The sequence below is a fragment of the Neolamprologus brichardi genome, chromosome 22 (genome assembly GCF_056152115.1).
Source record: "Neolamprologus brichardi isolate AB-2024 chromosome 22, ASM5615211v1, whole genome shotgun sequence".
Classification (NCBI taxonomy): Eukaryota; Metazoa; Chordata; class Actinopteri; order Cichliformes; family Cichlidae; genus Neolamprologus; species Neolamprologus brichardi.
The window spans coordinates 34,747,501-34,769,976 of NC_142124.1; the positions used below are offsets into that span (position 1 = coordinate 34,747,501).

The following is a 22,476-nucleotide window of genomic DNA, read 5'->3' on the forward strand; positions in this document are numbered from 1 at the left end:
CCCTGGGATCCCCACATATTTCTGTGTGGACACATCAGGTTATGAAGCCTTCCAACATTAAATCTGCACCAACGATGCTGTAAGGGTGCCTCCATGTTTGTGTCCAGTGTATTTCACACTGACTGTGTCAGTAGTGATCAATATGAAATATTTATTTAGTTCTATTAAGAAAGAAGAATAAGATCAGTGTTGAATCATCGGTGCATGTAATAACAGGTGATGGATGCATTCAGCTGGTAGCGGTATAAATCACTGATAACAAGCCAACTTCCTGTTTTAGTCGTAAAAAGCGAGGTTCCTCAGAATCTCCAGTGTTTGTGCCTTAAGTTAAGAGAGCCTCCACCAGCTCGCTGTGTGGGGATGGAGAGGAACTGGGTCCCAGCCTGCTGCGTGAAACACATGACTGCTGTTAACTTCACTGAGCTGGACGCAGTCGGGCTGCAGCCTGCATCGTTGTTGTGATTGATTTTTGATACGGCTCGTGTCATTGGTCAGTCGTGCTCATGGGACGCTGTTCAGAATCACATGTGAAACGTTCAAACCAGTTGTTATGTTAAACCAGTGTTTTCCTTTTTCCTCATCTCCACAGAAAAGATCAAAGAAACTTGAGGGTGAAACAATTTATATCAGACATAGCAATTTAATGTTGGAGGTTTGTATCTTCAGTCTTAAATAAGCGTCGTTTGTGTCACAGCGCCGTTCTTTAGTTCTTTCATTCTTCTGTTCTGTCTTTTGTTCTTCCTAGTTTAACCCTAAAGGGTTGGCATGCACCATTTTCCTGTCTGACTCTCATGCAAGTAGCTTCACTTTACTTTCACATCGTGTTTGTCCATGTGGTAGATGACTGGGAAACATCTCCAGGAAAGTTCACTAACGTGTGCATTCGTTGTCCTTCCAACCTCCGTCTGTGGTTGACGTCAGTGATGTTGCTTATAAGGAAATGTTGGAGCTCTAGCACGACATAAACACTCACTTCAAACTGTGATTGGTCGAGAGGAGCAAGGCGTTGTATTCCTTTTTTATTGGTTATCAGAGGACCTGGTATAACATCATCTCCTGGGCCCGGATTCACAAAACTCTGAAGTACTAAGAGTTTGTTTCCTGGTGACAGCATCCTATGAAAAGTCTTAGTTTTTAAGAATTTCCCCTTAAAGTTGGGACTAAAACTGTCACAATGATAAGTTATTCATGAAGTGTTTTAGCTCTGAGCTTAAACGTGTGGAACAAGAGAAACGTTGAAGCATCAGTAAAGTTTTAACTCGGTGTTAGCTGGGACTCCCTGCTAATGCACTTTAGGTTTGATTCGGAGCAAAGCGAGGGGATTGTGAATATGAGTCCTGGAGAGACGCGTATGTTACTTTTTCACCAACATCAGCTCCGTGTGTGACACCATCACTGCCCTCATTCGGACAAAAAGAGTGAACTTCACTGATAATTTGATCGCAAACCACAAAACGCTCGAGGGGAAAAACGTGTTCTCGACTGACTTCATGCAACAAACAGTTTCAAGAAGGATAGAAAACGAGCTTTTCTGACTGTCAGCCATCAACCCTCATCATTTCACACCAGCCAAAGAGTGGCTGTAGATACAGTGGATGCAAAAGTATTCGGCCCCCTTGAACTTTCCCACATTTTGTCACATTACAGCCACAAACATGAATCAATTTTATTGGACTTCCAGGTGAAAGACCAACACAAAGTGGTGCACACGTGAGAAGTGGAACAAAAATCAGACATGATTCCAAACATTTTTTACAAATAAATAACTGCAAAGTGGGGTGTGCGTAATTATTCAGCCCCTTTGGTCTGAGTGCAGTCAGTTGCACATAGACGTTGCCTGATGAGTGCTAATGACTAAATAGAGTGCACCTGTGTGTAATCTAATGTCAGTACAAATACAGCTGCTCTGTGACGCCTCAGAGGTTGTCTAAGAGAATATTGGGAGCAACAACACCATGAAGTCCAAAGAACACAGCAGACAGGTCAGGGATAAAGTTACTGAGACATTTAAAGCAGGCTGAGGCTACACAAAGATTTCCCAAGCCTTGAACATCCCACGGAGCTCTGTTCAAGCCATCATTCAGAAATGGAAGGAGTACGGCACAACTGTAAACCTACCAAGACAAGGCCGTCCACCTAAACTCACAGCAGAACAAGGAGCTGATCAGAAATGCAGCCAAGAGGCCCATGGTGACTCTGGACGAGCTGCAGAGATCTACAGCTCAGGTGGGGGAATCTGTCCACAGGACAACTATTAGTCGTGCACTGCACAAAGTTGGCCTTTATGGAAGAGTGGCAAGAAGAAAGCCATTGTTAACAGAAACCATAAGAAGTCCCGTTTGCAGTTTGCCACAAGACATGTGGGGGACACAGCAAACATGTGGGGGACACAGCAAACATGTGGGGGACACAGCAAACATGTGGAGGACACAGCAAACATGTGGGGGACACAGCAAACATGTGGGGGACGCAGCAAACATGTGGAAGAAGCTGCTCTGGTCAGATGAGACCAACATGCAAAACGCTATGTGTGGAAAACTAACACTGCACATCACTCTGAACACACCATCCCCACTGTCAGATATGGTGGTGGCAGCATCAGGCTCTGGGGGTGCTTCTCTTCAGCAGGGACAGGGAAGCTGGTCAGAGTTGATGGGAAGATGGATGGAGCCAAATACAGGGCAATCTTGGAAGAAAACCTCTTGGAGTCTGCAGAAGACTTGAGACTGGAGCGGAGGTTCAGCTTCCAGCAGGACAACGACCCTAAACATAAAGCCAGGGCAACAATGGGATGGTTTAAAACCAAACATATCCATGTGTTAGAATGGCCCAGTCAAAGTCCAGATCTAAATCCAATCAAGAATCTGTGGCAAGATCTGAAACTGCTGTTCACAAACGCTGTCCATCTAATCTGACTGAGCTGGAGCTGTTTCAAAGAAGAATGTGCAGATTTCAGTCTGTAGATGTGCAAAGCTGGTAGAGACAGACCCTAAAAGACTGGCAGCTGCAACTGCAGCAAAAGCTGGTTCTACAAAGTATTGACTCAGGGGGCTGAATAATTACACACACTCCACTTTGCTGTTATTTATTTGTAACAAATGTTTGGAATCATGTCTGATTCTCGTTCCACTTCTCACGTGTTCACCACTTTGTGTTGGTCTTTCACGTGGACTTCCAATAAAATTGATTCATGTTTGTGGCTGTAATGTGACAAAATGTGGGAAAGTTCAAGGGGGCCAAATACTTTTGCATCCACTGTATCTGATCAACAACCCAGTGAGCAGGAAGCAGAGTGTTTGCGGTAAACAGGCTCCAGTCAGTATATTTGTTTCCCAGTCGTTTACACTCACAGTCTGATGTTTACCACTCTGGACTGTCATCGTCATTACGTCTCATGGTCGTTAAGGACATTTCTAATATGATGAATGTCCTTCATGGCCCTAATGCAGTGCTCATGCTGAACACACTGTGTTGTTGTCTTTGCTGTGTCCATCGTGCTGTATCATATTCTGCCTGCATCATTTCAGAAGAAAGGGATGACAAGAACCACTGATACTCGTTAAACAAATAAAGCATTCATATGTGAAACTAGGCTCCAAAGTTGAGCATCCTGGCCTGGACTCAGGAGGCGTCATAACAGCAGTGCATGGCTAAGCCTGACGCTTTAATAATGTGTCATCCCTCTCTGCAGCTTACTCTGCTCCCATGTGGAAAAGTCTGTACGTGACATTTAAATCGTTGGCTTTTTTTAGCCTTATGTAAAGAAACACTTGATCTCTGAAACACTGTTTCAGTCAGTCGGCTCTGCTCGAGTAGAAGAGGCAAAAACAAGAAATGGAGGTTCGTGGAAAGCGAACGGTTTTCATGGAGCGTACTGACTTGTTCACATGACAGGACGTGTCTGCGTTCAACAGTAACACGACCCATCCTGTCACATGACAAACGTCAAAGCTGAGCTTAAGTAGTTACAGCAGGTGGAGCAGGTGTTGCTGATGTAACGCCGTCGGCGCTCCACCTGTGTCTTCTGAAAGCAGTCAGAATGAAAGTGAAACATCAGAGAGACTCTTTAACCACTGAAGACCGAACGTCTCTGCCCACACAAACAACAGTCGTTACTGTATAATGATGGCAGACATGACTCAGAATGAGTTTTCACTTTTTGGCAGTGGCCACGCTTTGGCTCGTTCATCCCAGCGTGGATGTGCACACAGTCACCGATCCTGCTTTGGTCGTGTCAGCGCTGCCATCTGGATTTTTCTGTTGTGTTTGTCCTCATTAAACATCTTCTGCTGGCATTGATGCAAACCATGATTTGTGAGCCACAGAACAGCACGCACTAATGATTAGTAATGCTCTGCTGCTTCCTTTATTACTGCGAACATGAAGCAGTTTGGTTTGTCTGGAAAATCTGTTCTTCCACAACCTCTAAAGGTCAGTGGACATGGCAGACCCAGCACTGTTGAAACATTTAATACATACGTATAGAAAGTGCAGCCCTGTGTTTTCATTTGCTTTCTTGTCTTCTCAACCTTAATCGTTGCCTTTCAGCGTAGTTGTTTCCTTCCATCAACCTGCTCTCACTTTTGCCTCCTTGTTGAAGGACCTGGATAAGACCCAGACTGAAATTATGCGGCACCACACCAGCATCAGCGAGCTGAAAAGGAGTTTCATGGAGTCTGTGCCGGAGTCTCGGCCCAGCGAGTGGGATAAGCGTCTCTCCACCAACTCTCCTTTCCGCACGGCGAGCATCAACGGTCAGCTCCAACCAGCAGTGAGTCCGATGAGCTCAGCTCATGTTTGCTTTGTTTTACTCACCTGAATCACACAAAGTTACCTTTGAAAGCTTTTCCGAGACAGGCACGCTGACGTGTCGAGCAATCGAGCAGTTCACATGTATAGACACACTCTTGTGTTACTGGGATGCAGGAACATAACACAGACACTGCTGATGTCGACTGGTTTTTCTTGCCATGACATGTCAGAATGTCGGCTTTGAAACAGCCGCTCTGCACATACTGATGCTCTGATTCTAACGCTGGTGAAAATCGGTTTTTAAAAGCTTCAACGTTGACTAAAAATGTATCAATCCTGTCTTTTTTCTCTCTACATTTCCATATAAATGTTAAAAATAATGAACACAAACTAATCACCAACAAGATCAGTCTCCAGAATTCACACTGTATATTCCTACGATTATAAATGTTCAAAATAATATGACAGGAGACAGATAATGATCAAAGTACATGTGTACAATATGCTTTTTCAATTTTTCAGTTCAATTTTATTTATTTATTTATATAGCGCCAAATCACAACAAAAGTTGCCTCAAGGCGCTTCATAGATACAGAGAAAAACCCAACAATCATATGACCCCCTATGAGCAAGCACTTTGGCGACAGTGGGAAGGAAAAACTCCCTTTTAACAGGAAGAAACCTCCGGCAGAACCAGGCTCAGGGAGGGGCGGGGCCATCTGCTGTGATTGGTTGGGGTGAGAGAAGGTGGCTTTTGCCACCTGAGTGTGCATCATCAACAGCTGACACAGTCACTTGAGTAGAAGTAAACGTACTGATTCATCTTTTTTAAAGTAGAGACTCTGAAATGGACTCAAAGTGTAAAAGAACAGTTTTAACACAGCAACATTATTTCAGCTCAGACTGATTCTATGAATGAACATCGTTAATGTAGAACAACAGTGAATTAACAGGGAAACGTCTGTTTGTTGCCTCCATCGTGGTCGAGTTTCCTTTGTGTGCACGCCTAAAAACCTGAGATCAGTTGGAAACACGTCACAGCTTCTTCTGTAAGAGCAGGTAGATGTGATCAGCTGAGCTCCTGCTCGCTCCTCTTCTGTGATGTTAGCTTGGTGCTGAAATACCACAACCAGGGTTCACTTTACCAAAATGCTGTTTCTGTCACGGTCACGAGGCGAGCCGTGTGGGATTTATTAAAGGACCCGAGATGCGGTCACTTTTGATGTGAGGAAGCTTTATTAATGGAGGTGGTAAATACACAAGGCGAGGGTGGCGAAAAACAGAACTGAGTGAACCTAAACTGGAAAAACGAAGCATAGAAAACAAACCTGAAACCTAAAGACACAAACAGAGATGCAGGAAAAGCACTCAGGATGACGGAAAAACAGGGCTGAAATACACACAGCAGCAATCAGGGATGAGAGACAGGAGGGCAACACAGCTGGGAGACATCAGGGCTGACGGGACAGCGGAAACGTAAAGTGAACACACTCACATGAGACAGAGACTTTCAGAATAAAACAGGAAACTCACAGACACAGAACTGAACAGACAGATTCACGAGCAGACAGAGAAGTGTGAGCAGGCACAGAACAAAACCTAACAAATGACAAACCTCAACAAAAGATAGAATAATAGAAAGTAACACAAAACACAGTTTCACTTTAACCTCTGAGCGCAGTGCAATAAGAACTGATGATGGAAATAATGGATTGTCTGTGAAGAGTTAAATGTTTCTTCCTTTTAGACTCCAGTCAGTTATTTAAAGTGATTTAAGGAGTGACAGGAAACAATAACTGTTGAAATGTCAGAAGTAGAGATATTTCAGTTCAGCTGTGAGGAGTAAAAAGCAAAAACAACCTGTAAAGATGGCTGAAAACTCCACGTATGTATTTGTACTCTGTCTCTGATCATAAATATAAAATATGTTTTTAACCAATCAGAATGTGAACGATCCCAAATCCATGCACTGATCCTCCACTAGGTAGCGCTGTTGGCTTTCACCATGTCATCCCACTGCTTCAGCCCGACTGTGACCACAGACACTTCCTGTGACGATGGCGTGCTCATCTCCACGGCTGCGCTTGCATACCCACTGAGAGGTGCAGTCTGGTGCTTTGTGGCCGGGCTGCAGCAGGTCTGCACTGTTTATGAGCAAAGAATATCACGAGCACTGGTCAGCAGCTCCCCGGCTTGTGCTCAGCTGCTCACTATGCTTCAAACCAGCAAACCCTGAGACCTTTGCACTACAGAGCTTTATGCACAGCATGGGCACCAGAAGGTTTACTACAAGGAAAGGCATCTGTGTGAGCTCAGAGAAGGGAAACTCCAGAAGAAATCAATCACACACGATAAATAAATACATGATGAATGGTTGTACAGCTGTGTAACAACAAAGGTGGAGTGGAGCAGCACAAACAGTGTGTGGTCATCTTATTGTTCTTGCACCGCTGCCGGGTCATCATCTGTTGTAATCAAGGACTGTAGAAAGAGTTGATGCAGCTTCACACACAGTTTGCTCGTTACAGTTATACAGTAACATTAGACAGTTACATGACTGTTATGTGAAGACTTCTGCTTGATCCACTGTTTTACGAATCATAGCGACGTCTGTATTTTGGACAGTTTGTTGTAATGAGATGTGTGAGAGAAGCTGGGGAACCCCCGTCCTTTATTAGAGGCCTTCTGAGGGGTTTGGTGTTTCTGGTAAACATGGGTAACCCTATCCAAGACCTCGTCCAGTTTCTCTGATATGAACAAATAAGAGGTGTTGCATGGGTGTGCATGCCTGCACTAGAACCAGTGTTGTTTCAATGAAACATCTTTGGTTCAGTTCATCAGTATAAGCAGCATCTTTGTGTAGCTGCTTCAAGCTTGACCTGCCAGCCGCACGGCTCAGTTAATCTGCGCATGTCCACTGACTCTCATACAAACTGCAACAGTTACTAAACCCAAGAAAACCAGCTGAAGGCCGACGGTGCCAGGAGGACTGTCCCTCCACCCCTCATCATCCTTCTTCCTCCACCCTGCATCGCTCCCTTGTTCACTCTCTGTTTCCTGTATCTCTGTCATTCCCTTTCCTCTGTAGCGTCTGGGCTAATCCCAGCTACGCCATCCCAAGAGCTTCCATCATCCTTCCCTGTGAGTTTATAAGCTGAAGGTCAGAGAGGAGGCAAAGTTACAATATCCCCCTCTGACGTCTCTTCTACCCACAATGTGAAGATGCAGTTTTTATCTCAGAAATGATATTTTACTGAAAATCTAGCCATAGCAGCACTTTTTATTTTATTTTCTATATATATATATATTTGCTGAAAGCCTCAGGCTAAATTGTTAAATTTCACATCAGTGCTTTGCTGAGTTATGAAAAAATAAAAATAGCCTCCTCATCATCTCAAAGATGTCTACGCCCACGATGATAGACCCTGCTGTCACCGTGTCCCCAGCCTCTGATCTTTTGGTGACGGGCTCTTACTCACCAACGAAGGCTTGTGGTGATTTTTTAAATTTACTGACTCGGTGTATTTCACCTGGAATGACTTCTCTAACGTTTCTTCAGACTCTCTTTTACTGCAGCGCTCAGCTCTTCCACTCCAGTGCTGTGTGTACACATTCACAGCGATGGACAAATCTATAATTACTATTTGGATTATATAACATGTAGCTGCCTGATGTTAAGTCACTCGTTTAACTGAACTTGTTAAAAATCCCCTTTAATTACCGGGAAGTTGCAGTTTCATGAGTGTGAGTCCATCAAATCCACCGTATTCATCCATAGGGTTTATTATGATGTTAGTTCAGCCTTTACTGTCGTAATTACCCATAATTCCATTGTCCATGTACAGTGAGTATAAAGGGCTGTTACCAGTGGCGGTCCTAGCCTGTTAGGCGCCCTGGGCGAACACCCCCTCTGGTGCCCCCCACCCCACCCCCACCCCCCCCCCCCCCCCACACACACACACACACACACACACACACACATATGAAGTGGGAGGGAGTATGCATAGTATGCAAACGGCTACTAAACAGACATCATACTTCGTCATACAATGTGAACAGGACAAATCAACAATTGACACTGACTAATTAATATTATATTATTGTATATATTGTTTGGAGTTTAGTCTGTTACTGTTACTATTTTTACCATTTCTTGTTGGAGGAACTGTAACCCACATAATTTCCTTAGGGATTAATAAAGTATTCTGATTCTGATTCTGATTGTTTCAAGATGACCTGCCATTATCCAATCACACATCTGCTTACCTGCATCTTTTGCTCGTTTCTCCTTGTAGGAGTGATAATTAAATGTATTGAATTTTAATGATCACTGGGTTTTCATTTGTTTGGTTGCTGTCAGTCTGTCTTTCACTGGTTTGATTTTGACAGAGAGGAGGGCTGGGTAGCCGTAGTTTTTGTTGACCGCAGCACAACGAGTTTCCCCTTGTTGCATTAGAGCCTGTGATGTTTTAAGAGTTTGAATTGCGAGCCGATCACATTGCTCTGTAAACTTTTCAAGCACTTTAATAAACAAGCAAGCAATTCCACCTCTCGCATTATTGCGTAAAGTTGAGAGCGCGTCAGGCAAATAGGCAGGCTCAATCCCCGGCCTCTAGCGACTGTGGAAGTCGCTACACTCCTCCTCTTTTCTCTTTTTTTAAACTTTAAAAACCGGTTGTGTGTGAGACTTTAAATAAACAAAATATAAAATATACATTTTAAATTGTTATTGATCCCTTTACCCCGAGTCCTAAAGTGTATATTTATTTTTTTTACTCTTAAATATTTATTGTTTGTTTACTTGCGCTGCTGTAACTGGAGCCTCGTCGTCTCGTCTCTCTATATACTGGACTGTATGTAGCAGAGATGACAATAAAGTTTACTTTGACTTCAGCAGCGAGCAGGCGCACCGAGGGCTCGCGCTCACTTTTCGTGTGTATAATTTTGAAAAAAAATCTGTGCAAATTATAAGTCTGTATCACGATGTCTGGTATTTTCGTGTTTGTTGTTTGTTTTTATTTTGTTTTATTTTGAGAGTTGGTCATTTTTGCTGCTCCAGCCAGCCAGAGAATCCCCCGCCGCCCCGCCCTCTCCTCCCTGTGCCGCAAGCAGCAGGCGCACCTCGCAAACGGAGGGCGCCCTTACTCCCATGGGCGATAGAAAACCTATGCCATTCCCAGTATGTGCTGGCTGATGTCGGGGCAGCATGAGTACGAGCAATTTTTATTTTTTTTTACCGATTCCCGTGATGCCGCCCCCCACCACGATGCCGCCCCGGGCAACCGCCCGTGTCACCCGTATCTAAAACCGCTACTGGCTGTTACTGTGTTTGTGGGAATTCTCGTTCTTCCAGAAGCACCTTTGTGAGGTTGGATGAGAAGGTCATTTATCCCAAAGCTGTTCTACGTGTCGGGCTGAGGCCACACCAAACTCGCTCTCCATGTTTTTATGGACCTTGCTTTGTGCACTGGTGTGTACTCATGTTGCCACCATGTGACCTACCACTTTGTGGCTGAACTGCTGTCCTTCCCACTTTGGGCGATCGTGGCTCAAGAGTTGGGAGTTCGCCTTGTAATCAGAAGGTTGCCGGTTCGAGCCCCAGCTTGGACAGTCTCGGTCGTTGTGTCCTTGGACAAGACACTTCACCTGTTGCCTACTGGTGGTGGTCAGAGGGCCCGGTGGCGCCAGTGTCCGGCAGCCTCGCCTCTGTCAGTGCGCCCCAGGGTGGCTGTGGCTACAATGTAGCTGCCATCACCAGTGTGTGGATGTGTGTGTAAAGCGCTGTACAAATACAGACCATTTACCATTTATAATACCAGTAAAGGAGACTCTGGAATATGTAGAAGTGATTTCACGACTGGACTTCTTACTGAGGTGGGATCCTATCAGGGCCCCACGCTGGGATTCACGGAGCTCCTGAGAGACACCCATTGTTGGGCACAGTTGTGTAGAAGCAGTACACAGGGGTGGCTGTAGCTCAGGAGGCAGAGCAGGTCACCTACTGATCAGAAGGTTGGTGGTTCAAGCCCTGGCTCCTCCAGTCTGCATGCCAAGTGTCCTTGGGCAAGATACTGACCCCAAGTTGCTGAATGTGTGTGAATGTAGTCAGAAAGCACGAAGTACAGAGAAAGTGCTTGTGTGAGTGGGTGTGTTTGGGTGGATGTGACATGTTGAGCTTTGAGCCCTCCAGGAGAGAAGAAAAGCGTTATATAAGAATCAGTCCATTACACAGGCCTAGGTGCTCAACTTTATACACCTATGGCCATCGGTGGGTATGGGTATCGAGTGATTTGGGTGGGTGAGTGAATACTTTTGGCGATGCAGGTTATACTGTACTTCAGATCCACAACAATCAATTCAATTCAATTCAATTTTATTTATATAGCGCCAAATCACAACAAAAGTCGCCTCAAGGAGCTTCATAGATACAGAGAAAAACCCAACAATCATATGACCCCCTATGAGCAAGCACTTTGGCGACAGTGGGAAGGAAAAACTCCCTTTTAACAGGAAGAAACCTCCGGCAGAACCAGGCTCAGGGAGGGGCGGCCATCTGCTGTGATTGGTTGGGGTGAGAGAAGGAAGACAGGATAAAGACATGCTGTGGAAGAGAGACAGAGATTAATAACAGATATGATTCAATGCAGAGAGGTCTGTTAACACATAGTGAGCGAGAAAGGTGACTGGAAAGGAAAGACTCAATGCATCATGGGAATCCCCCGGCAGCCTACATCTATTGCAGCATAACTAAGGGAGGATTCAGGGTCACCTGGTCCAGCCCTAACTATATGCTTTAGCAAAAAGGAAAGTTTGAAGCCTAATCTTGAAAGTAGAGATAGTGTCTGTCTCCTGAATCCAAACTGGAAGCTGGTTCCACAGAAGAGGGGCCTGAAAACTGAAGGCTCTCCCTCCCATTCTACTTTTAAATACTCTAGGAACAACAAGTAGGCCTGCAGAGCGGGAGCGAAGTGCTCTAATAGGGTAATATGGTACTACAAGGTCATTAAGATAAGATGGGGCCTGATTATTTAAGACCTTGTATGTGAGGAGCAGGATTTTGAATTCAATTCTGGATTTAACAGGAAGCCAATGAAGGGAAGCCAAAACAGGAGAAATATGCTCTCTCTTTCTAGTCCCTGTCAGTACTCTTGCTGCAGCATTTTGGATTAGCTGAAGGCTTTTCAGTGAGTTTTTTGGACATCCTGATAATAATGAATTACAGTCGTCCAGCCTGGAAGTAATAAATGCATGAACTAGTTTTTCAGCATCACTCTGAGACAGGATATTTCTAATTTTAGAGATGTTGCGCAAATGGAAGAAAGCAGTCTTACATATTTGTTTAATATGTGCGTTGAAGGACATGTCCTGGTCAAAAATGACTCCAAGGTTCCTCACAGTGTTACTGGAGGCCAAGGTAATGCCATCCAGAGTAAGAATCTGGTTAGATACCATATTTCTAAGCTTTTCAGCGCCGAGTACAATGACCTCAGTTTTATCTGAATTAAGAAGCAGAAAGTTAGTGGCCATCCAGGTCTTTATGTCTTTAAGACATTCCTGCAGTTTAACTAATTGGTGTGTGTTATCTGGCTTCATGGACAGATAGAGCTGGGTGTCATCTGCATAGCAGTGAAAATGTATGCTATGTCTTCTAATGATGCTGCCTAGGGGAAGCATGTATAATGTAAACAGAATTGGTCCTAGCACTGAACCCTGTGGAACTCCATAATTAACCTCAGTGTGTGAAGAGGACTCTCCATTTACATGCACAAATTGGAGTCTATTAGATAGATATGATACAAACCACTGCAGTGCAATACCTGTAATACCTACAGCATGTTCTAATCGCTCTAATAGGATATTATGGTCAACAGTATCGAATGCTGCACTAAGGTCAAGAAGGACAAGCACAGAGATGAGTCCACTGTCAGAGGCCATAAGAAGATCATTTGTAACCTTCACTAAAGCTGTTTCTGTGCTGTGATGAGCTCTGAAACCTGACTGAAACTCTTCAAATAAACCATTCCTCTGCAGATAATCTGTTAGCTGTTTGACAACTACTCTTTCAAGGATGTTTGATATGAAAGGAAGGTTGGAGATTGGCCTATAATTAGCTAAGACTGCTGGGTCTAGAGATGGCTTTTTGAGTAAAGGTTTAACTGCAGCCACCTTGAAGGCCTGTGGTACATAGCCGATTATTAGAGATAGGTTGATCATATATAAGATCGAAGAATTAATCAATGGCAGGACTTCTTTGAGCAGTTTTGTAGGAATGGGGTCTAAAAGACACGTTGATGGTTTGGAGGAAGTAATTATTGAAGTTAACTCAGAAAGATTAATTGGAGAAAAAGAGTCTAGCTTAACATCAATGGTACTAAGAGTAGCTGTAGATAATATTACATCTGTGGGATGATTATTGGTAATTTTTTCTCTAATGATAAAAATTTTATTTGTGAAGAAGTTCATGAAGTCATCACTAGTTAACGTTAAAGGGATGGTTGGCTCAAAAGAGCTCTGACTTTTTGTCAGCCTGGCTACAGTGCTGAAGAGAAACCTGGGGTTGTTCTTATTTTCTTCAATCAGTGATGAGTAGTAAGATGTTCTGGCTTTGCGGAGGGCTTTCTTATAAAGCAACAAACTATTTCTCCAGGCTAAATGATGATCCTCTAAATTTGTGACACGCCATTTCCTCTCCAGATTACGAGTCATTTGCTTTAGGGTACGTGTTTGAGAATTATACCACGGGGTCAGGTACTTCTGATTAGAGACCTTAGTTTTCACTGGAGCTACAGTATCCAGAGTCGTACGTAGTGAGGAGGTGAAATTATTAACAAGATAATCGACCTCTGTTGGGGTAGCGTTCAGATAGCTGCTCTGCTCTGTGTTGGTACAGGGCATTGACGATGATAACAGTGGCTGGATTATATTCTTAAACTTAGTTACAGCGCTTTCAGAAAGACATCTACTTTGATAAAGTCCACTCTCCACTGCTGCGTAATCAATTATTGTAAATGTAAATGTTATCAAGAAATGATCAGACAGGAGAGGGTTTTCAGGAAACACTGTTAAATGTTCAGTTTCTATGCCATATGTTAAAACAAGATCTAGAGTGTGATTAAAGTGGTGGGTGGGTTCTGTTACATTTTGAGAGAAACCAATTGAGTCTAATAACAGATTAAATGCCATGTTGAGGCTGTCATTTTTAGAATCAACATGGATGTTACAATCACCCACAATAATTATTTTATCTGAGCTCAGAACTAAATCAGATATAAAGTCTGAGAAATCAGACAGAAACTCTGTGTAAGGCCCAGGTGGACGATAGATGATAACAAGTAAGACTGGTTTCTGAGTTTCACAGCTGGGGTGGACAATGTTAAGCATCAGGCTTTCAAATGAATTAAAAGTCTGTCTTGGTCTTTCATTAATTAATAGACTGGTGTGAAAAATTGCTGCCACACCTCCCCCTCGACCTGTGCTTCGAGATTTCTGGTAGTTAGAATGACTCGGGGGTGTTGATTCATTTAAACTAACATAATCATCCTGCTGCAACCAGGTTTCTGTAAGGCAGAGTAAATCAATTTGTTGATCAATTATTAAGTCATGTACTAACAGAGACTTGGAGGAGGGAGACCTAATATTTAATAATCCACATTTCACTGTTTTACTCTTTGGTTCAGATGTGGATACTGTATTGTTCTTTCTTTGTAAATGTTTAAGTTGTTTGTTGCTGGTTTTTAGTTTGTTTTTTGTCTTTTTGGAAGCAGACACAGTCTCTATGGAGATGGGTTTTTGGGGGGGTAGCAGGAGGAGAGAAGCTGCAGAGAGGCGTGTAAGACTGCAACTCTGCTTCCTGGTCCCAACTCTGGATAGTCATGTTTTGAGGGGTTTAATAAATTTGTCCATATTTCTAGAAATGAGAGCTGCTCCATCCAAAGTGGGATGGATGCCATCTCTCCTAACAAGACCAGGTTTCCTCCAGAAGGTTTGCCAATTATCTATGAAGTCCACGGCACGCTCAGTCCTGACGTGGCGTACTATGGTTCCTGTGACCTCCTGGTGCAGTGTGGTCCCCAAAGCAACCCCCATCTCCACCATCCTCACTCCTCTGCTCCCCTTCAGACCCCTTTAATGTATCCTCAGACGTCCTCGGTCCCGCTCCAAGTCTCCTTGCCTTCGCAGACTACCTTGAATCAGAAGGTAGATCGCTCTGAAAAAGCCTCAGAGGCTCTCGTGCTGATGTTTTTAAAGTGATTAGACTTTACTTTGGTGTTTTGATATTAAATCCAAGCACTTGATTTCCTCAGAGCAGATTCACACATCAGTGCCCTTCACATACTCAATAATAAAGACACCCTGAAAGCTTACTGTGTACCTTCATCCATGTCTTCCTCTGTGATCCTTCCCTCCTGTCAGTCGACTGTGTTTCACATGTTCATTGTTATCTGTCTGTCCTGCTGCTGAGCACAGCGAGGGAGGCACGCTCTGTTTGGACAAAAGGTAAGAGCATGTAGTTTGTCCCCAGAGCCAGAGGGCTGCTGGAAGAAGGTGAGGAGAACAGTGAAGTGGAGTGGGTTGATGATGGTGAAGAAGAGGAGGAAGAAGCTCACAGTCACACTCTAAAGGTGGTTGTTAATGAGCCACATGAGAGGGGAAGTGTGGTGACAAACCCGACCAGGCTGAAGCACTCCAGGATGTCCTTCTTCCTCTCCGGTCTGCTGGTGATGGCCCTGACTGTGCTGTGGTTAGCCTTTCTTTAAAAGCTCAGCATTCATCCTGCACGTCCCTCGACTATCTAAAGACTGCTTGATTCGAGGGATGTTTACTTTCTGCTCTGTCCTCAATATTCCCCAAAGAGACCCAAATAAACTACAGTTGAAGGACTCATAAAGAAAAGTGTAGGGTTTGGTGAACATTGTGGACATGAGGCACTTCATGCTTGCTCAGCCTGTTCAGGGTCTTAGAAGGATGGTGGAGGACTTTTTCCAGACAGACATGACTAATGCATGTGTAAATGATGCTCTTTCTATAAAACCTGCATGTTTCAGGCAAAAGGTTAATGTACTGACCCATTAATCAGACGTGGATAATGATGCTGAGATGAGCTTGTGTGAAACTGACTTTTTTGCTGTGGATGTTGAAGTGAGCTCTAAGGCTACGTTCACTCTGCAGGTCTTGATGCTCAATTCAGATTCTTTTGTCTGCTCGTTCACACTACAAATAAAATGTGACAGCAAACGCGCTCTAGTGTGAACGCTCAAAGCGTCATGCGCAAAAGAAGACGTCACACACAACGCGCTCTGTTTAGACCCAGAGTAGCAGTATGTTTGACCGATGGTCTTAATGTAAAGACTTCAGACTTCACGTTTCCCAGTTTTGCTTTAAGTTATAAAGTTATTTACATTTGTCCTAATAATGATCCTTATTGCTGTTTCAGAGGAGCGCTGCTTCTAGCTGCAGATTTCTGTCAGAATCTGCAGATTATACAAAAAAAATGTTCACGTTTCTCCAACGTTGTTCCCAACAGTTTCACTGGATGGAAGCGTTCGCGATGTCTTCTCCGGCGCCGATAATTGGCGTCTGTCTTGTATCAGTGACGTAAAAGACGGATTTAATGCGACATGACCATCAAACAGCAACTTTCTGAAACATCAGATATGTATCAGATTCAGCACCACATACGAAAGTGACCCAGATCGGATTTGAAAATATCAGATTTGTGCCGTTCACACTGTCACACCATGATGGGATAGATGGTCGCAGAGGGTCAAAGAAGTCGGATTTGATGCGCTTTCACCTGCAGTGTGAACGCAGCCTTAATTGGAGGCTGTGGCATTACCTCACGTGTGTGTGTGAGGTGATCAGTGATTCAGTTTGCTCCATCATGCTTTCAGTTTGCTTGTTGCTGTTACTGGTTCTCCTGAAGTTTTTATTTCATGATTTCGTTTTTATCGTCATACGTGTGCTGGAAACATGTCGGACTGACAGGATCGAGGCCTTATAGGTATTATAGTAACTGAGTGTGTTTGTTTTCCTGTGCTGGTGCTGTAACTGGTCTTTGAGTTAGCGCAGGTGAAGACTGACTGATGCCTCTGTACCTTTCAGGGTTAGTTTGTTTGAATTAAAGACACAACTGTGTGCTCACAGCCCACGACACTAATCTGCTGTAGTAAAAAAGCACTGACGACGTTGGAGTACCTGTTCAAATGGTGAGGTGACTTACACTACCGCTCAAAGTTTTAGAGCTCCTCAATTTTTCACCCCAAACGTCTCGTTGCACCCTGAAATGAAAGCATGGTACAAAAAGCAGTTGGAGTTAAAACAGGAATCAGTTTATAGACCAAAGTCTAACCTTTGACTCATCAGCGTCGCCTCCTTTGCAGATGTAACAGCTGAACACAGCCGTGGCTTCTGGCTACAGCAGAAATCTAATCTTCTCCCATATCTGTAGCAGAAGTTCCCGTAAACGTGGACCTTGTAGCTGCTTTGCTTTCACTCTTCTGTCCAGCTCATCCCAAACCAGCTTGATGGGGTTTCAGTCTGTGCTGGACCTCCATGTTTTCAAGCTCACCATCTTGTTCTGTTTTCCTGAGGTGGTTCAGGCACAGCTATCACACTTCCTCCTCCATGTTTGACAGTTGATGCCACACACTGTGGACCCGTCCTTTCACCTACTCCACGGCGTTCAAAGATCCTCTGTGATGAACCCAAGATCTCAGATTTGATTCATTAGTCCATAAAACCTTCTTCCAGTCTTCAGTAGTCCAACGGTGGTGCTTCAAGGCCCAGACGAGCCTCTTGTCTTATTCTGACGTCTGGCTTTCTTGCTGCAGCTCGTCCTGTCAAACCTGCACCTCGAAGTCTTCACACTACAAACTGAGACTTGCTCACTACGACCACTATTAAGCTGCTTGAAGCTGTTGTCCTGTGAGCCGCCATCACACAGCTGTTAACTTGTCCTCTGATTCAGTCGTGTCTTTGGGACCAGACTTCCTGTCACAGTTTGTTTCTGAGCCTTTACTGTGCTCACTGACACTGTGACTTTCTTCACGGTCTTTCTGTAGCACAGACCTCCATTTATCAGTGATGGTCTGTCTCTCTTCTATCGTTAATCGGCTTTTTCTCACCATGTTTGTAGCATCACTCTACTTTCTGCAGTACAGTACTGTTCAGCTGATGCTCACGAGGGTATGGCACCACAGTGTGCTCCAACACTGCCTTCATCCAGACAGAGGCGGCTGTAAGTAATCCAGAAACGTTGGAGCAGCTGTAGGAGTCAGTAGAACCTCCATTGCTGCAGAACAGCTTTAAACTGTTAACCTGTGTTGTTCCCTGACAAAGGCCTTTTTGTATAATGTAATTATAAATGTACATTATTACAGTTTTGGGTAAGCTTACCTTTTTTTAACCTCTGACAGTTGAACGGCTTGAATTGCAATAAATAACTGGAAACATTGGGGTGTTATAAAGCTTATGAACAATAGTGTACATGTAAATCACTTTGATCAGTATCTTCATCATTGTTGTTATCAGATAATTACAGGACAGTCATTTAAAGGTTTTTTACAGGCAAATAGTCTTTGCGATTGCTTTTTTTTATAAAGAATATAATTAGAAAATATGTTTCTCATATTACATTTAAAAATATAAGTTTGTCTTTTTCTCTTAGTGTCAAATCTTGGAGGAGTTGACTTCCTATTTGTGTGTTTTTAAAATCTAAATCATGCAGATCAACAGAAAAACCTCTGAAACACGTCCAATAAACTCGGCAATAAACCGGGTTGTTGTTTCTCCAGATGAAAATGTGCCCAGTTTGGAAATTTGGCCGATTCAACAGGTGATCAGGCTGTTTGAAAACGAATGTTGTCAGAACACCAGGAGTCCGTACAAACGCTGACAACAACGCCTGAACGCTCTTCTGGCTTTGTTGTCTGTAAGGAGGAGTTGCCCTGTTGACTATAATATGTGTATGCTGAGCAAATATACACAACCAGTGTGCGCACGCTCAGGTTATCTTGGATTTTAAGTGCAAATAAATGTAACTTTCCTCATTGGAAGCAGTGAAGGAGAAACGGTGGTCATCTGCCACTGGTGTTTCTCCTGTGGGTGTGCCGTTCCCACCACCGTGCTTCTGTGTTTCTTTAGCTGGTCTTAATTTTCTCATTATTCTGACTTCAGCCACACGACTGGTTTCACCTGCACTAACAGCTCCTCTGAGAGCACCTGCAGCTCTTAACGTTCCTCCTTCTACTGTAAAAATCTTTCGTTGTTCTTGTAACAGTGACAATAAAGATTCTATAGGATGTAAATCCACACTTTGAATCATCTTCAGACTCTGTACGTGTGTCATGGTAAACACAGGCTGTGCAGCTCGTTTCTAATCCAACTGAGAACAGACACGTTTACCTCACAGACACAACACTTTCTAATTACAACCACACTTTTGGAAACGCTGGGACGCCGTTAAAATAAAAAAGAATGCAATAATTTCTGAAATCATTATTTAATTCAACAATAGATCAAATGTTTAAAAAAGAAGAACCAGCTCATCCTGAGTTAAAGACGAGTTGTTAGACTTTTGTTAGAGGACTATTGTATACAGAATTCTTCTCAATTATTCTGAATCTTCAGTTTCATATTTTTAGTGTTTTTCCAAATATCTTGAATTGAATTCTAGACTCAACCCATGCTGTTGTAATAGATGCTTTACATGGTTTCACGCTGCTTTCTTAGTTACTATGTTGGTCTAAAACCTTCAGCACTGATGGATCCATTCCAGATGTGCAAGTTGCCAAATTCACAGTCAGTAACGTCTCCTCATACAGAAACCAGATGAACGATGCCTCTCCTCTTTAGTCCAGGTGAAGGGACGTCCATGTTTGCCAAGAAGAAAACAAACCAGATGTTTCTGACCTCACAGATTTCCACTTGTGACATCTGGATGATTCAGGATGTTCACATACAAAGTGAAGCTGCAGGTGTGCACAGCACTGTGAGCTGTTCCCGAGTCTTTGCACTGATTTCGATGACAGAGTCGAGCCTGTTGTTAATGCAGTGCTGACAGGAAGCTCTCGCTCATCCAACATGGATTTCCAGGCTTGTGCACACGGGTTTCTCTAGAACATGTTGATGCTATTGTGAGAAAGTTGCAGCTTTCACAGTTGTTTATTTGACAAACAATTGTTTTGCAGCTTGGAAATGCAGTTTTTTGCAGACTGGTGCCCCCTGCCTGTCTTCACTTCTGGGAAACTGCCTGCTCGTTATACTCAGTCATGTGACTGGTAACAAATGTTTATCTGCCTCGTGCTCCCTCAGCTGCTTCTTAAATGATTTGTGGGGATTTTCAGACAATCGTGAAAATGAAAAGTGCAGCATCACAGACTCAAACTGACTTCTGTGTGACTTCATGTCAATGTGGACACACGTATCTGTTAAAAGAGAACATTTTCTCTGTCTAAACATTCGGTGGGATTTCTGTCAATAAAACGTGTTTATGAGATTTGCTAATCATGCATTCTGCTTTTATATTTTACTCAGTGTTTTTAGAATTGCATTATTAACCTGCTGCTATTGTCACACTTATGTAGATGACAAGGATTTATTATTATTATTATTATTATCATCGTCTCCACGTTGAGTCAGCACCATCACTGAGCAGCGTATGAAAGAAACTACAGTCATGCACGTTTACTACATGCTGTGTGCTCACGAGTCTTCCTCCTCTGTGATCCGTGTAGCTTCATTACTCAAAAAAGCTCATGACACAGAACAAGTAATGCAAAATGTTAGTTAGTTGCTCCCAGGAGAAAGTGCATTACTTTTGTGTTTCTCTGTAAAATGGCCTGAAACACATCAGTGATGATTTAACAGCGTCTGGCTGCTGGTCTGGGGTCAGCATCACTCGGCTTGGCTACCTTAGCATTAGCACGGATCATAGGCTCTGATATGGGATGTGTGAAACTATCAATACAAGCAACCAACGTTGTTTTCCTCTGCCGTACGGTGCTGAGGAAAAACTGAAGGCGCTCAAACATCTGGAGCGAGCTTAAAGAAAAACCTCTCAAAGCTCAAAGCAGCCAGTTGATGTGGTTTTGGCAGCTCATGAATCCTCATAGATCATTGTTGGTGGTTTCTGGGAATGCCTAACAGAGGGGAATGTGACGCAGACCTAGAACATGCCACGGTGATCTTCAGAGTCCTCCATGGAAAGCTGGAGGATGAGGTCTGTATGGCTGTGAAACTATCAGCGTTCGTTTTGGTTCAGCCGGTGCAACATTTGAAGGAAAACTAATAAAACTGGGGAGAACGTTGACCTTTGACCTTTCATAAACCTACTGAGGAGGGACCCAGCTAAAGACAGACTAATGGTTGTAGTGGACGCTTGCACTCAGTAAGGAATAACAGAACTGCATGAATATATTGAAATGCAGTGTGTCATCATTTCCACAAACACTGGTCGTTTCCAGCTGCAGGTCTTCACTCCTACATTTTAGGAAACATCCATCTGCATCCGTATGTTTCAAGAATAAGTTGTGCACGGTGTTTGAAGGCAGAGCACTGCAGAAACTGTGGTTTGATTTTTATTTTCCACCAAATGAATTGTTTTGTGCAAACATTTGGATGCCATTTGGAATACTTTGTCCTTTGTAGTTGCACGCTTCGTTATTTGCCTGCAGCTGCTAATTATTTTTTTGCAGACCATTCTGCAACATGAAACATATTGTGGCCTAATACATGGTTAGCATGCACATGTGAGGACCTGAAGGCTGACTGTGATCAGAGTTATGACAGAACTGGGTGACGCCATGAGAAAAGAGACATAATTAATTATAGATCGTTGCCCAAAACACAGGAACAAGTGAACTGTGCAGCCTGACAGCGACACATTATAATGACATAAATATATTTTCAAGTTACACTTACTTTACTTTTAGTGTCTAAAACATTTTAGTAAATTAAACTCAGCGCCACACTTTATCACACTCATACCCACGCACATTTATCTCTAATAAAAAGGCTTTGGTAGATTCAGTTATAATCATTAGAGTTCCCTGTTACACATGTTGTAAGTCAGATATAGATTTTAAACAGGCTGGTTTTCCCAGTACAACAGTTACTTACCAGTTGCCTCAGTGAAGTGGGATTTAAGGATCAATAGTTGAGTAAGAAACCAGCAGGATAGTTTGTGTGTGAATGTGTGTGTGGGACAAACAGGGTTTGGGTTTCTCTCCCTTGCGTTGTGTAGCAGCCACACTGTTGTCTTTGTAAAACCCTGAGAGTTTATTGCTGTTTGTCTGATTTCTGCAGTCTCCTGTGCTAAAGACCCAGACAATCACCATCTCAGATGTTACCAATTCTGTAAGAGGAACTGCAGCCTACAAGGACACACCCTTAGTTCACACTGAAACCAAGACCATCACATACGAGTCAGCTCAGGTGAGGTCAATTTGAGACATTTCCCCCTTACAAAAATGTGCATTTTACGAATTATTTTCTCACATTAAACACAAAGTATAGCTTTTTTAAACTTTGCATGCAATGCTACTACACACTGTCTGGTTTTCATAAGCCTGGCCGAAAGTTTTGGCCCTAGTATTAAGGAGGGGTCAACATATTGGCCTCAATACAAGAATTAAATACGGTGTTTGGAAGCAGACTGGTGGGCTGGACTCAAAGGACACCACAGTCACAGTTATTAGCCTGGTACAAACAGACAAAGGTGGTCAC

At 43.4% G+C, this 22,476-nt stretch overlaps 1 protein-coding gene across 11 annotated transcripts in view; it reads left to right on the forward strand.

The window, feature by feature from the left end:
- epb41a (erythrocyte membrane protein band 4.1a) overlaps positions 1 to 22,476 on the forward strand; it is a 60,635-nt gene that overhangs the window by 30,062 nt on the left and 8,097 nt on the right. For 3 of the 11 annotated variants that reach the window (XM_087834512.1, XM_087834519.1, XM_087834514.1), the window contains 4 exons: positions 590 to 652; positions 4,387 to 4,431; positions 4,601 to 4,771; positions 22,057 to 22,185. In XM_087834512.1, coding sequence (XP_087690638.1) covers positions 590 to 652; positions 4,387 to 4,431; positions 4,601 to 4,771; positions 22,057 to 22,185 — 408 coding nt within the window. Of the gene's footprint in view, positions 1 to 589; positions 653 to 745; positions 794 to 4,386; positions 4,432 to 4,600; positions 4,772 to 22,056; positions 22,186 to 22,476 lie in introns of all 11 variants that reach the window. The other 8 variants (XM_087834515.1, XM_087834521.1, XM_087834518.1 and 5 more) reach the window with 6 other exon arrangements.